The sequence below is a fragment of the Podarcis raffonei genome, chromosome 12 (genome assembly GCF_027172205.1).
Source record: "Podarcis raffonei isolate rPodRaf1 chromosome 12, rPodRaf1.pri, whole genome shotgun sequence".
Lineage (NCBI taxonomy): Eukaryota > Metazoa > Chordata > Lepidosauria > Squamata > Lacertidae > Podarcis > Podarcis raffonei.
The window spans coordinates 1,838,594-1,852,529 of NC_070613.1; the positions used below are offsets into that span (position 1 = coordinate 1,838,594).

Sequence of the window (13,936 nt, forward strand, 5' to 3'; positions counted from 1 at the left end):
AGGGCTCCGTCTCCTCCTCCGTGAATCTCACCCCAAGCATTTAGTGGCCATCGCTGCCGGAAAGGGCAGGAGGGCTTCTTATGGAGGTCTATTATGACAGCGGAACCTCCATGCCCAGGGGCAGTCTATCTCTACATAACCAGATACAGTGGTACCTCGGGTTAAGTACTTAATTTGTTCCAGAGGTCCGTACTTAACCTGAAACTGTTCTTAACCTGAGGTACCACTTTAGCTGATGGGGCCTGCTGCTGCTGCCGCGCCACCGGAGCACGATTTCTGTTCTCATCCCGAAGCAAAGTTATTAACCTGAAGCACTATTTCTGGGTTAGCGGAGTCTGTAACCTGAAGCGTCTGTAACCCGAGGTACCACTGTAATGGGGGACAACAATTAGAGGAAGTTGCTGCCCTCAGTTCCGCTTGCTGGTGTTCCCCTTTGGGAAAGCGGCTGTGAGAACGGGATTCTGCGCTAGATGGGCCATTGGCCTGATCCAGTACACTTCTCTTATCTTCTAACGTTCCCAAGTCTTCCGCTCTCGATCTCAGTCTGCTCGCTGCCCCTGCTGAAGACACCGAGCAAAGGAAGCCCCCCAGTTCAGACTCAGCCCACGGGACCACAGAGCCGAGCGCCGCCCCCTCCCCAGAGTCAGATCCATTTCAGTGGAGATATCGGGGACTGAGGCCGCAAATCCTGCGCCCCACCTCTGAACCATGGACCCCTGCTCCCTTTTAAGCCACACACTGCGTTCTCCATCAGAAAGAAGAGTGTGTCGCCGAACATGTGCAGAGTGCATTTCCTTGGCAGCCTCTCCAGGACAGCAGGAAAGGCCTTAAGCGTGGCGACTCTTTTTCCGGAAACGAAAGCCTGGGGTCCCTCCTGCCTTGTTTGATTTCTCAGGACGGGCAAAGTTTGCCAAAGCAAAATTCTGAGGTTAAAGCAGGGCAGGGGCAGCAAGACAAGAGGACCTCTTTCCGGTGAGAAATCTGCAGACTCCCCAAGGGATGGAAAGGCACAGCAGCCTTTGCCCAGTTCACGCGGCCGCAGGGAAACGTGGTTGCGCCGTAGATCTGGAGTGTTGGGACACCCCAGGGGTCATCCAGCCCAACCCCGCTGCAATTCATGAACCGCACCAAATGGAAACACGGGTGCACCATAGAACTGTAGTGTTGGAAGGGGCACCCCGGAGGTCATCCAGCCCAACCCCGCTGCAATGCAGGAACGATTCCCAGGCAGGCAGGCAGGCAGGCAGGGAGGGCGGAGGGCCAAGAGGCAGCGGCCAGCCCAACTATGGAGGAACAGGCCCCAGAGGCCTAGTTTGGCGGAGGCGGCGGGGGCGGCTGGATCTGCCTCACCACATACCCCTGTCGGAGGCTGACGCCCGTCTCTCCGGGGGCGGCCACGTTCCTGTGGCTCCTCTGGTGGGCGCGCATGTTGGAGCCCTGGCTGAAAACCCTGGGGCAGAGCGGGCAGGCGTAGGGCTTCTCCCCCGTGTGCAGGCGCTCGTGAGACACCAGGTTGGACTTCTGCGAGAAGCGCTTGGGGCAGCGGCTGCAGGCGTAGGGCTTCTCGCCCGTGTGGATGCGGATGTGCGCCACCAGGTAGGGCTTGCAGCGGAACTGCTTGGCGCAGACGGGACACACAAAGGGGCGCTCGGCCATTGCCGCGGGAGGCGGCGGCAGCACGCTGGGCAGCGGCGGCAAAGGTGTGTCGCCCTGCGCACAGGCCAGGCGGGCATCGGTCGGCACCAGCGGCACTGGCGGCTGTGGCAGGGGCCGGCGGAAGGCGTCCAGCCCGAGGGCGTCTGCCGCGGTGCGCGGGTTCTGGAAGGCGTCTCCCTCGAAGGCGTCCAGCGGGTGGCTGGGCGGCAGGGGCTCCCTAGTGTGGATCTTCTGGTGGGAGATGAGGTTGGGCTTGTGGCGGAAGCTCTTGCCGCACTGGGCGCACACGTAGGGCTTCTCGCCCGTGTGGATGTGCTGGTGCGACGCCAGGTAGGCCTTGCTGCCGAAGGACTTGCCGCACTCCTGGCACTGGTAGCGGCGCTCGCCCGTGTGCACCTGCCGATGCGCCAGCAGGTTAGGCTTGTGGCGGAAGCTCTTGCCGCACTGGGCGCAGGCATAAGGGCGATCGCCCGACAGCTGTGCCAGGGCTCCCGCTTTGGGCACGGAGCCGGCAATGCCCTCGGCCGCCATGTGCGCCATCTGGTGCGTCACCAGCTCCTCCCAGCCATGGAAGCTCCAGCCGCACTGGTCGCAGATGAACTCCCCGTTGCCGGGCAGGCCGGGCGCCTGGTGGCCGGGCAAGGGCTGGGGGCCGTAGCCCAGAGACCAGGGGTTGAAGCCATGCGTCAGAGGAGACTGCTGGTGCAGAGCCATTTCCGGCCAGAAGGGCAGGGTGCCCTCGCCCTGGCTGCAGGGGAAAGGGCTGGGGCTGGCACCCGGCTGGCCTTCCTGGGGCACGGCGAGCTCTGGCGCCTGGGGGGCCCTTCCCGCGCTCTGGGGGCCCGGCCGGGGCCACTTGCGGACGTGCAGGCGCCGGTGGGCGGTCAGCGCCAGGCGGCCCAGGAAACGGCGCTGGCACTTGGGGCACTTGAAAGGCTTCTCCCGCTTGGGGGTCTTCGACCGGTCTGCAGGGGCCCGGCCGGCCCCCGAGGGCTCCTGCGTGGCCTGCGACGCCCCTCTCTTGGGGCCCTTCTTGGCAGCCCGAGGGCGGGGGGTCTTTGCCGAGTCTGGACCGGGTCCCTCGGAGGCCACTGGGGTGTCCGGCGCCTTTTGGGGCTGTGTCTCAATCACGTCAGCTGCAGGAAGGAAACAGGAGAGAGGGGAAATATGGGCATTAATCTGGACACCTCCAAAGGGGACACTTACATTGTTCCATCGCCTGGTCTTCTCTAAAAGCAGAAGGCACACCCTCCAAGTGCCCCTGTTTTCCAGGGACATTCCTGAGTTTCAAATTTGATGCCAGAATGTTCCGCTTTCTCTTAAAAATGTAAAGGGTAAAGGGACCCCGGACTGTTAGGTCCAGTCATGGCCGACTCTGGGGTTGCAGTGCTCATCTCGCTCTATAGGCCGAGGGAGCCGGCGTGCAGCTTCCGGGTCATGTGGCCAGCATGACTAAGCCGCTTCTGGCGAACCAGAGCAGCACATGGAAACGCCGTTTACCTTCCCGCTGGAGTGGTACCTATTTATCTATTTCCACTTTGGCATGCTTTCGAACTGCTAGGTTGGCAGGAGCAGGGACCAAGCAACGGGAGCTCACCCCGTCACGGGGATTTGAACCGCCGACCTTCTGATTGGCAAGCCCAAGAGGCTCTGTGGTTTATGCCTTATTAAATCCAAAACAATGGGAATGCTTAAATGAATATTTATACAAGCAGGGCTCAAATACAAAAGTTTGGTTGTGCTTAGAATAACCTTGTGAAAAATATAGAGAACATAAAGATTTGACTGATTATGAAAGAACCCAAGGAAGGGAAATGATTCAAGAACAGATGCAAAGGCAAGCAAGATAACTAAGAGACGTGCGGTGAATGCGGTGGAAGTCTTTTATAATATTTTAACTAGGATTTATATATTGTAACGTTTGAAGCATGAATTTGGTAATATTATTGGTTATGAAAAGGTTTTTTTCTTTTCCTTTGCCTTTTGTCTTTTTTTTTTTAGTTTGTATTTTGGAAAACATGTATATAAATGTGTTTACAGTGTTGTGTATTATTCTTTCTTTCTCTTTCTCTTTCTTTTTCTTTTCTTGTAAAATTCAATAAAAAAATTTCAAAAAGAGGCTCTGCGGTTTAGACCACAGCGCCGGATGTCCCTATTTTCATCGGAGAAATGTTGGAGGGTATGGAGTTATCCGACCCCCGAGCCAAGGAGATAAGGAAGTATACAGCTTTTAGAAGACATTTTAAGGCAGCCCTGTACAGGGAAGTTTTTAAATGTTTAATGCATTATTTTATATATATATATGTTGGAAGCTGCCCAGAGTGGCTTGCGCAACCAGGCAGATGGGCGGGGTACAAATAATGAAATTGTTGTTGTTGTTGAGTAGGACATCCCTACGTTGAGTAGGAATGTTGGAGGGGATGAGAAGGGGAGCTCTTTACGTGGATCAGGCCCAAGGGGTTCCATGCCCTGGAAGCCACAGAGGGTTTGGCATGGGTGTGGCTAGGATTTTTGTTATAATAATAATTAATAATAATTTATTATCCATACCCCGCCCATCTGGCTGAGTTTCCCCAGCCACTCTGGGCGGCTCCTGACAGAATGAAAAGCACATTAAAACCTCAAACATTAAAAACTTCCCTAAGCAGGGCTGCCTTCAGATGTCTTCCAAAAGTCAGATAGTTGTTTATTTCCTTGACATCTGATGGGAGGGTGGGCAGGCCTTCAGCCTGGTTAGGGGGACAGAACCTCAGTTTGCTATGATTTTTATTGATTTTTATTGATTGGGGGGGCAGCTGCCCCTCCCTGCCCCTGGGCTACGCCCCTGGGGAGCGGTGCAGCAGTAAAACTGCCAGCACATTTGCAAAGCTAAGCAGGCTCTGGCCTGGTTTCAAATTGGATGGGAACACATGTGCTGAGTTTGCTGCTTTGCAGGACTAGAGAACCCTCAGTCTCTCTTCCAGATCGACAGTTCTATTATTCTATGAGGTGCTCAAGACAGATAAAATAAAGTCCTTCTTCACACAGCGCAGCGTTAATCTGCGAAACTCGCTGCCACAGGATGCAGGGATGGCTGCCAAGCCTGGTGGCTTTAAAAGCAGGTGAGACAAATTCATGGAGGACAACAAAGCCATTGATGGCTCTTAGCCAGGACGGCCCGGCTCTGCCTCCGCAACTGGGGAGAGCGGCTCCTGGGTTCGAATCCTGCTGGTTTCCTGCAGGAATCTGGCTGCTGCGAGAACAGGGGGCTGGATTAGGTGGGCCACTGGCTCCTCTTATGTCCTTAAACTCACAAACTGGACCTGAGCGGAACAGCAGCGCCCTCCCCACTTGTGAATCGCAGCCACCATTATTCAGGCAGCAATATTTGGCCCCTGGGGCTACTAGGAGACATCAATCGCCCTCTCCCCCATGAATTAATCCCACCCTCTTTTTTAAAACCACCCAAGGGGGTGCCGTCATTACATCTTGTGGGGAGTGAATTTCAAACTTTAGCTATGCACTGAGTGTAGGAAAAAAGTCCTTTCTTTTGATTTGCCCTGAATCTTGCAGCATTCAGCTTCCACTGCCTGTCCCAAGTGTTGCTACGACTGCAGAGTAACTCTTCTCTGTCCCCTTTATTCATGCTGTGCATAAGTTTATACACCTCTCTCAGGTTCAGGGCCGGTGCTTTCTTTAGGGCAGGCACCCCCAAACTCGGCCCTCCAGGTGTTTTGGGACTACAACTCCCATCACCCCTAGCTAACGGGACCAGTGGTCAGGGATGATGGGAGTTGTAGTCCCAAAACATCTGGACTGACTGGAAGAGTCCGCGACCAGAAGGAGGAGGAGTACCAGGAAGAATGGAAGAAATTTAAAGACTATTTAGCCAAATATGTCAAGATAACTTAATTGGAAAAGCTTGCAAATACTAGATAGGCTTAGGATTTAAGTATGTAAGGATAGGATTTAAGATGTTTAAAGCTAAATTAAAAAGAATGAAAGAAAGAAGTGAAGTGATTAAGTTAATTTTTTGAGAAAATTGATTTTGGAAAACTGTTAAAATGATACATAATGAAATTCAACCAAGGGGATTTGAGGAAGTCATTTAATAATGTTACCAAGATTCAAACAGGATGTATGTATGTATGTATGTGTGTTTGTTTGTATGTTTTAAAATTTTTGGGAAATTAATAAAACATTTTGAAAAAAACAAAACAAAACATCTGGAGGGCCGAGTTTTGCAATGCCTGCTTTAGCGCAACTGGGTAGCTGCAGAGGGGTGCAGTTTTATGCAGATTAACTTTTGTTATATCTTACAAATTCCCGATAATGCATATCAGGCACATGCTCTACTCCCTGAGCTGCAATGGGACAGCCTGCCCTGATTCCTTGCTAGACCCCCCCCGCCCCACTCTTAAAATCATCCTTCTTAGAATTCTTAGTGCTGTGGAGTTGGAAGGGACCCCGAGGGTCATCTAGTCCAACCCCCTGGAATGCAAAAAATTTTTTGCCCGACATGAGGCTCAAACCCACGACCCTGAGATTAGGAGTCTCATGCTCTTACCTGGGGAGTCGGCGTTTCCCGCAGAGGGTGGGGGGTCTGCAGCAGGGTGGGGCGCCTCTCCCCGCGCCAGCCGGGAGAGCAGTTCAGGGATAGAGAGCAGGCATTCTGCAAAGGACAGAAGCAGAGGCGGGGGGTTAGTTGGGGGGGTAGAAGAACATAAAAGAGCCCCCCCTCCACAATGGCCAAGCAGGACCTGAGGGCAGCAATGTTCTCCAACTGCTGTTCCCCCATTATCTGGTTATTCAGAGGTAGACTGCTCCTGGGTATTGAGGTTCTGCTATCGTAATAAGACCTCCATTAGAAGACCCCTCCTGGATCAGGGCCTCCCAGGAACCCTCCAGCCAGATGGGAGCACGAGAGCAATTCTCCCCTCCTGGGGTTTCCCACCAGCTGGAATTCGGAAGCATCTCTGTCTCCTACTGTGAAGGCAGAGCGCAGCCATCCTGGCTGGTATAGAATAATAATTTATTATTTATACCCTGCCCATCTGGCTGAGTTTCCCCAGCCACTCTGGGTGGCTTCCAACTGAATATTAAAAACAATACAGCATTAAATATTAAAAACTTCCCTCAACAGGGCTGCCTTCAGATGTCTTTTAAAGAGAAGATAGCTGCTTATTTCCTTCACATCTGAGGGCATTCCACAGGGCAGGCGCCACCACCGAGAAGGTCCTCTGCCTGGTTCCCTGTAACCTCACTTCTCGCAATAAGGGAACCGCCAGAAGGCCCTCAGAGCTGGACCTCAGTGTCCGGGCTGAACAATGGAGGTGGAGACGCTCCTTCAGGTATACAGGACCGAGGCCGTTTAGGGCTTTCAAGGTCAGCACCAACACTTTGAATTGTGCTTGGAAATTGGGAGCCAATGCAGATCTCTCAGGACCGGTGTTATGTGGTCCCGGCGGCCACTCCATCACCCGCTCCTCCTCCATGAATTTGCCTAATCCCCTTTTCAAGCCATCTAGCTTGGTGGCCATCCCTGTGGCAGGGAGTTCCATAGTTTAACTCTGTGCTGTGTGAAGAAGGGCTTCAAAAACCTCTCCTGAATCTCCCAACCTTCAGCTCCCTTGGATGCCCCGGAGTTCTGGCCTTAGGAGAGAGGAGGAAAAACTTCACCCCTCTTCTATCGCGTCTGCTTTTCCTCACCTTTTCCCTAAACTAGAAAGTCAGGCCCATTGGCCCATCCAGCACAGTATTGTCTGCACTGGCTTGCAGCTGCTCCTCTGGGCTTTCAGGCAAGGAGCCTTCCCAGCCCTAACTGGGATGGGGATGGAGGCTGGGACCTTCTGAGCTGCAGCCCTTCCTATTGAAATGAGCAAGGTTCTAGTCCTCATGTCTCTGAACCCCCAAGCTCTGCCTAAAAACCTCCAACGAAGGAGAGCCTGCTGCCCTACCCTGGGAGTCTGTCCCCCCGTCGAACAGCTCTCTCTGTCCGGACGTCATAGAATTGGAAGGGACCTCAGGGGTCATCTAGTCCAACCCCCTTTCAAAGCAGGAATTACCACATCTAAGGTTGGTAGTTTGCGCCCGGCTGTGGGCAGGACTCCTGCACTGTGTTGGGTTGGACTAGATGACACTGAGGGTCCGTCCCTTCCAACTCTACAATTCTGTGATTCTATCTCTGGCATTTTCCCTTCCTCATGTTCACTCTCCTTTTGGGCCATTTGAACCCTCTCTCTCTCTCTCTCTGGCCAGCTCCCCCCCCCCAAAAAAAACCCAGTATATACGTCGACTTTACCCAGCGAGGAGACCAGCTCGTAATTCTCTGCCATTACGTCTTGGTATAGCTCCTTCTGCCATTCTGCCAGCTGTGCCCACTCCTCACGCGAGAAATAGACCACCACGTCCTCAAAGGCCACGGGCACCTGCAACGAGGAGAAGCCCCCTCTCTCAGCACCGCAGAATCCGACCCTGTTTCGGGAAGACCGCCGCCACCACCGAATCCTGTCCTGGAGGAAGGACTGCGTATTCGGGGAGCCGCAGAGGCCACCGATTGCGGCCCTTTCTCGCCCAAGGACAGCCTGCCTGCGAACCGGGTTTCCTAGCCCTGCCTGGGGACGGGGTCTGGGGCGTTCTGCATGCAGGGCAACTGTCCTGCCACAGAGCCGCTTCTGCACAGAGCCAGGCCCTGGGGGCATCGCCTAAGCTCAGCACTGCCTCTCTCCCCCTCTCTTTTTGGGGGGGCGTTTTGGGCCAGGGGGTGGGCATTTCCAGTCCTACCTGGCGATGCCATCGGGGAGGGAGCCTTCTGCATAGAAAGCGTAGCTCTGCCACAAAGCCTGGTCCCCGTCACCCCGGCAGCTGTGTGGCACGCAAGTGGCCCGCCGGGACCTCCTTGACCTTGTGGACAAACAAAAGGTGTCTGTGGTCGCTGCAGGGCGGGGGGCACACCTGTCACAGGGCCCGGCCAGGGGAGGGGGCTTCCAAAGCCTTTCCCAATATTTCTCTGCCTTTTTCCCCTCTGGTGGTGGCCCTTTCTCTGACCATCAACAATAATATTTGAGCAGAACCTGCACTGGGCTTTGGGGAATTAACTCTGACCTTTGGGGGGGTAGTTTCTGATATTTTGGGGGAGAAATATGCCAGGAAGACCCCTCTGCCTCTTCTCCCCAGCTTCTCTGCCCTGGCCTGCCTGCAGGTTGCGCCACCGTAAAGCACCCGATTCCTTCGAAGATGGTGGCTGGGTCGATGGGGGGGTTATCTTTACCCAGAAGGGAAATGAAATCCGTGGTTTCGGGGTGCAGCCTCCCAGCCTGGAACGGTGGGAGTGAGAAATAAGGGGGTCTCCGCTTCTGAACGATCCCCTTGGGTCTCCTTTCCCCCGAACGCAGATCCATCCATCACCCGTGAAGTTCGACGGGAAGATCGGGGTCCCGGGGGCTGCATTTGCGCCCCTCTCTGGAGCACCCTAAATCTGGGGCCGAGCAGCGCAGCGCGGGGGTCCTTTTCAGCTCTGCTCCCGGTGCCAAAAACGCATTGAGGCGGGTGTTTCCTCCGTGTGAAAAGCAGGAAGTCTGGGGGGGTGGGGTCCCCCCCTCGCGTGCCTTTTAGGAAACCCCAAAGCAGCCTTTAATAGCTGCGGGTGGGGGGCTGGCAGCGGCTCAAGGCGCACGGAGAGGGGGCCCCTTTCCTTTCTCTGTAATTTGATATTCTCCCTGCAGGAGGAGGCGCATTCGGATCCTGCACCCCCCGCCACCCCCGAGCCCCTTTTGCAGGAGGGTCCTTGTTCTGAGGTTGGGGGGGGAGATCAGCCCCCCCCCCCCGATGCTGAGGTCTCTCCCGGGCCTACCTGAGCCAGGCTCCCTCCGGCCATCCTCCAGAGCTTCCTTTGCAGCCGCCGGGGCGGGAGGGGGGCGCCTTCTCCCCCGTCCTCCCCCTCCAAAGCCCCCCAGCTGTCAGAGAGGAGGGCGGGGCGGGGGGGCGCGCGGAGAGGCCAGCTGCGGTGCGCGCCCCGGTCCGGCTCTGCCCTCCGCCTGTCAGGTTTGCCGGCTGCTCTTTTGTTAGCCTTTGAAGATTTACGCTCCGGCGCTGCACGCTGGGAAGTGTAGTTCCTCCGCCCGCAGGAGAGGCAGCCTCGCCTGCAAGAGCGGGGGGGGGATCCCAGGGATGGGGAGCCGGCGCGGACTCCCCAGAGGCGCGCCTGCGCCTGGGCGCAAGGAAAACCTTCTCCGCTTCGTGCGCAAAGAAAACCTGCTCCGCCTCCGCTTCTTCGAATTGCTCAGCGCAGCCAGATGCAGAGAGAGAGAGAAAGAAAACTTTATTCGCATTAGCCAATGGCCACAGCAACAGTAAAACATCACAGTATATGCAGAAAAGGAAATTTGATATAAGAGCACAATTAAAAGTCCTGAATCAGCCGCCAATTAGTGGCCCTTATTCTGCTTGCCCCTGCTATGAACCCAGCAACCTTTGCTGATTTCTGCTCATTTTGATCTGATAGAAGAACGGACATTGCGGCAGTGGCTGAGCGCCCTGGGATGGTCAGGACGAGTGGGGTGATGGTCTCCTTCCTCAGGTCTTTGTAGAGAGCACAGGGGTACCTCGGGTTACATACGCTTCAGGTTACAGATGCTTCAGGTTACAGACTCCGCTAACCCAGAAATAGTACCTCGGGTTAAGAACTTTGCTTCAGGATGAGAACAGAAATCGTGCTTCAACGGCGTGGCAGCAGCAGGAGGCCCCATTAGCTAAAGTGGTGCTTCAGGTTAAGAATAGTTTCAGGTTAAGAACAGACCTCCGGAACAAATTAAGTACTTAACCCGAGGTACCACTGTATAGGGAAGGTGTTTTTTAAAATAACAACAACAACAACAACAACAACAACAACAACAACAACAACATATTTATAACCTGCCCTTCCCGGATCAAAAACTGGGCTCACAACAAATTTAAAACACTTAATTGTAATACAACATAGAAGCAGCATAAAATACAGTATAAAAACACAAATAACAATAAAATTCAAAGTTCAGAAATCAGTTTAGGGGAAATCCATCTAAGAAGCATTAGATAATCCCCAGGGCTAGCTGGCTGAATTGGTCCTACTTGGTCCAGCGAGGAGGCCAGGGGAGAATTAGCTGTGGGGTCTCGTAGTGGATGATCTTCATAAAAGGGGAGGGGGAGGGAAGAGAAGGGAAATAAAAGATCTGGCTGAATTCAAATTAAAGGCCAGGTGGAATAGCTCTGTCTTACAGGCCTGACGGAAAGAGGTTAAATCCTGCAGGGCCCTGGTCTCATGGGACAGAGCATTCCACCAGGTCGGAGCCATCACTGAGAAGGCCCTGGCCTTGGTGGAGGATAGTCTGACTTCCTTAGGGCCTGGGGCCTCTAAACTATGGTTATTCATGGACCTTAAGGTCCTCTGCGGGGCAGACCAGGAGAGGCCCATATACAGTATTACAGTATACGCAGAAAAGGAAATTTGATATAAAAGCACAATTAAAAGTCCTGAATCAGCTGTCAGTTAGTGGCCCTTATTTTACTTGCCCCTGCTGTGAACCTAGCAACCTTTGCTTTTATCTGTTCATTTTGATCTGATAGAAGAACGGACATTGCGGCAGTGGCTGAGCCCCCTGGGATGGTTAGTACGAGTGGGGTGATGGTCTCGTTCCTCAGGTCTTTGTAGAGAGCGCAAGACAGGAGGACGTGTGCTGCTGTTTCGGTGCTACCGTCTCCACAGGGGCAAAGACGTTTCTCAGGTGGGATCTTTTGGAATCGACCCTCGAGTACCGCAGATGGCAAAACATCCAGTCTTGCAAGTGTAAAAGCACATCTGTATTTTGGGATAATAAGTTTGTGCAGATACGGGGCCAGAAAATCAAAACGGAGAGGTGGAAACTGAACATACCAAGGGTAGAATTTCCTTTTAGTGGCCAGGTTGTTCTGATGCTCGATATCTTTTAGATGTTGGCCAGTAAGACTTTAGTGGGGCCCATAGTGAGTAGGTGTTGTGGGGATAGGACGCAAGAGTGAAGTTTTTGATAGACGGATTTAAGCCAGGCACTTTTATGGGAGTCCTGAAGTACTAGGGATAGTAAACTGGGGGGATTTGAGTTCAGGCATAGCCAGAAGATGCAGAGAACTCTCGCAGCATTTGCTGCTCTTGTTGACGGCTTAGCACCAAAAACTTAAGAGGAGCCTCCTGGATCAGACCAGCAACAGCCCATATATCTGCCCATAGTTGGAAATCCACAAGCAGGATTCGAACCCAAGAGCAGCTCTCTCTCCTCCTGAGGTTTCCTGCAGCTGGTCTTCAGAAGCATCGCTGCCTCTGACTGGGGAGTCACAGCACAGCCATTCTGGCTTTAGAAGCCATCAACACCCCTCTCCTCCTCCAGGAATTTCAGACCCTCCAACTGTCCCAATCTTCCGGGGACAATCCTGGAGTTGCAGCCATCCCGGTTTCTGATTTGATCCTGGAATCTCCCGTTTTTTCCTTAGGACATCCCTATTTTCATCAGAGAAATGTTGGAGGGTATGGAGTTATCTGACCCCTGAGCCGTCTGAAGGCAATCCTGTATAGGGAAGGTTTTTTATAATAATAATAATAATAATAATAATAATAATAATAATAATAATAATATTTTATTTATACCCCGCCCTTCCCGCTTCAAAAACCGGGCTGAGGGCCGCTAACAACAAATTTAAAACACTTAATTGTAAAAGCAGCATAAAATACAGTATAAAAACATGAATAACGATAAAATTCAAAGTTCAGTAATCAATTTGGGGGAAATCCATCTAAGAAGCATTAGATAATCCCCAGGGCTAGCTGGCTGAATTGGTCCTACTTGGTCCAGCGAGGAGGCCAGGGGAGAATTAGCTGTGGGGTCTCGTAGTGGATGATCTTCATAAAAGGGGAGGGGGAGGGAAGAGAAGGGAAATAAAAGATCAAATTAAAGGCCAGGCGGAATAGCTCTGTCTTACAGGCCCGACGGAAGGTTAAATCCTGCAGGGCCCTGTTCTCATGGGACAGAGCATTCCACCAGGATGGAGCCATCACTGAGAAGGCCCTGGCCCTGGTGGAGGATAGTCTGACTTCCTTAGGGCCTGGGACCTCTAAACTATGGTTATTTTAAAATGTTTAATGATTTATTGTGTTTTTATATATGTTGGAAGCTGCCCAGAATGGCTGGGGCAACCCAGTAAGATGTGTGGGGTATAAATAGTTGCTGCTCTGAGAAATAGGTGGAGGATGGGCAAGGAAGAGGCGACACAATTGAGGATTACATTATGCATGACACAAAGTGGGTAGTTTTTCACCCTCCCTCGTAATGTGGGAACTTGAGTCCAATGAAGCTGAGGGTTGGAAGAGTCAGGACAGGTAAAAGTTATTCATGCAGCACATAAACCATAAACAGCACAGTCATGTAGAAAGGTTGAAGCTTACTGGGAAATGATATACCGTATAAGGAATTGAAAAGGATGTTTAAAATAACTTTTGTTTAAAAAAACCCAAAAAACCCAGCAGTTTTTCTTTTGGGAATTATAGGGAGAGAACTACCAGTACCTAAATTTGTATAGAAATTTATTTATGTATGCTACTACAGCGGCAAGAATGTTGCTGGAAAGAAGCAAAACTCCCAGCAAAGGAAGAATGGATACAAAAACGTGTGGAATATGCAGAAATGGTGAAACTCACCGGAAGAATAAGAAGTCAAGATAACAAACTTTTTTATACAAGAATGGAAATGGTTTATTGAATATTTACAGATAAATTGTAAACAGAAAAAAACACCAGCAAGATTATTGTTTACAACCTGCAGTTTTACAAGAGTATATATTTAAAGTGGATGAATAAATGAGCAAATTAAGTTGATTTGGATATGCAGAAGGTATTAAAAATAAATTTAAGGAGCCACAGAAAGGGGAAAGGAAGTCAAGTTTTGAAATGTTAAGGTGATTGTAAATTTGATGAAATGTATTAATCTGAAAAGTATAATTTTTTTATTTAAAAACACCTGTAAACAGCGTTTCTGTGTGCTCTGATTTCCGTCACAGTGGTTGCGCCAGAAGGAGTTTAGTTCTGCTGACCACATGACCCAGAAAGCTGTCTGCGGACAAACGCCGGCTCCCTCGGCCTGAAAGCGAGACGAGTGCCGCAACCCCATAATCACCTTTGACTGGACTTAACTGTCCAGGGGTCATTTACCTTACTACCTAGTTCAGCTATGGAACTCCCTCCCACAAGAGACAATGAGGCCAATTGAGATGGCTTTAAAAATGAAGAGAAATTCCG

General features: G+C 52.0%; 1 protein-coding gene across 2 annotated transcripts; it reads right to left on the reverse strand.

Moving 5' to 3' along the window:
* Positions 1-1,086: 1,086 nt before the first annotated feature.
* Positions 1,087-9,655, reverse strand: REPIN1 (replication initiator 1). Of its 2 annotated transcripts, XM_053410310.1 has the most exons (5): positions 9,488-9,655; positions 8,419-8,538; positions 7,937-8,063; positions 6,203-6,307; positions 1,087-2,792 (listed from the first exon to the last, which is right to left on the reverse strand). In XM_053410310.1, the coding sequence occupies exons 3-5, from the start codon at positions 7,968-7,970 to the stop codon at positions 1,309-1,311; spliced, it is 1,623 nt and encodes a 540-aa protein (XP_053266285.1). In that variant the 5' UTR covers positions 7,971-8,063; positions 8,419-8,538; positions 9,488-9,655; the 3' UTR covers positions 1,087-1,308. The 2 variants fall into 2 exon arrangements, with proteins under 2 accessions (XP_053266285.1, XP_053266284.1); XM_053410309.1 differs by lacking the exon at positions 8,419-8,538.
* Positions 9,656-13,936: the final 4,281 nt, after the last annotated feature.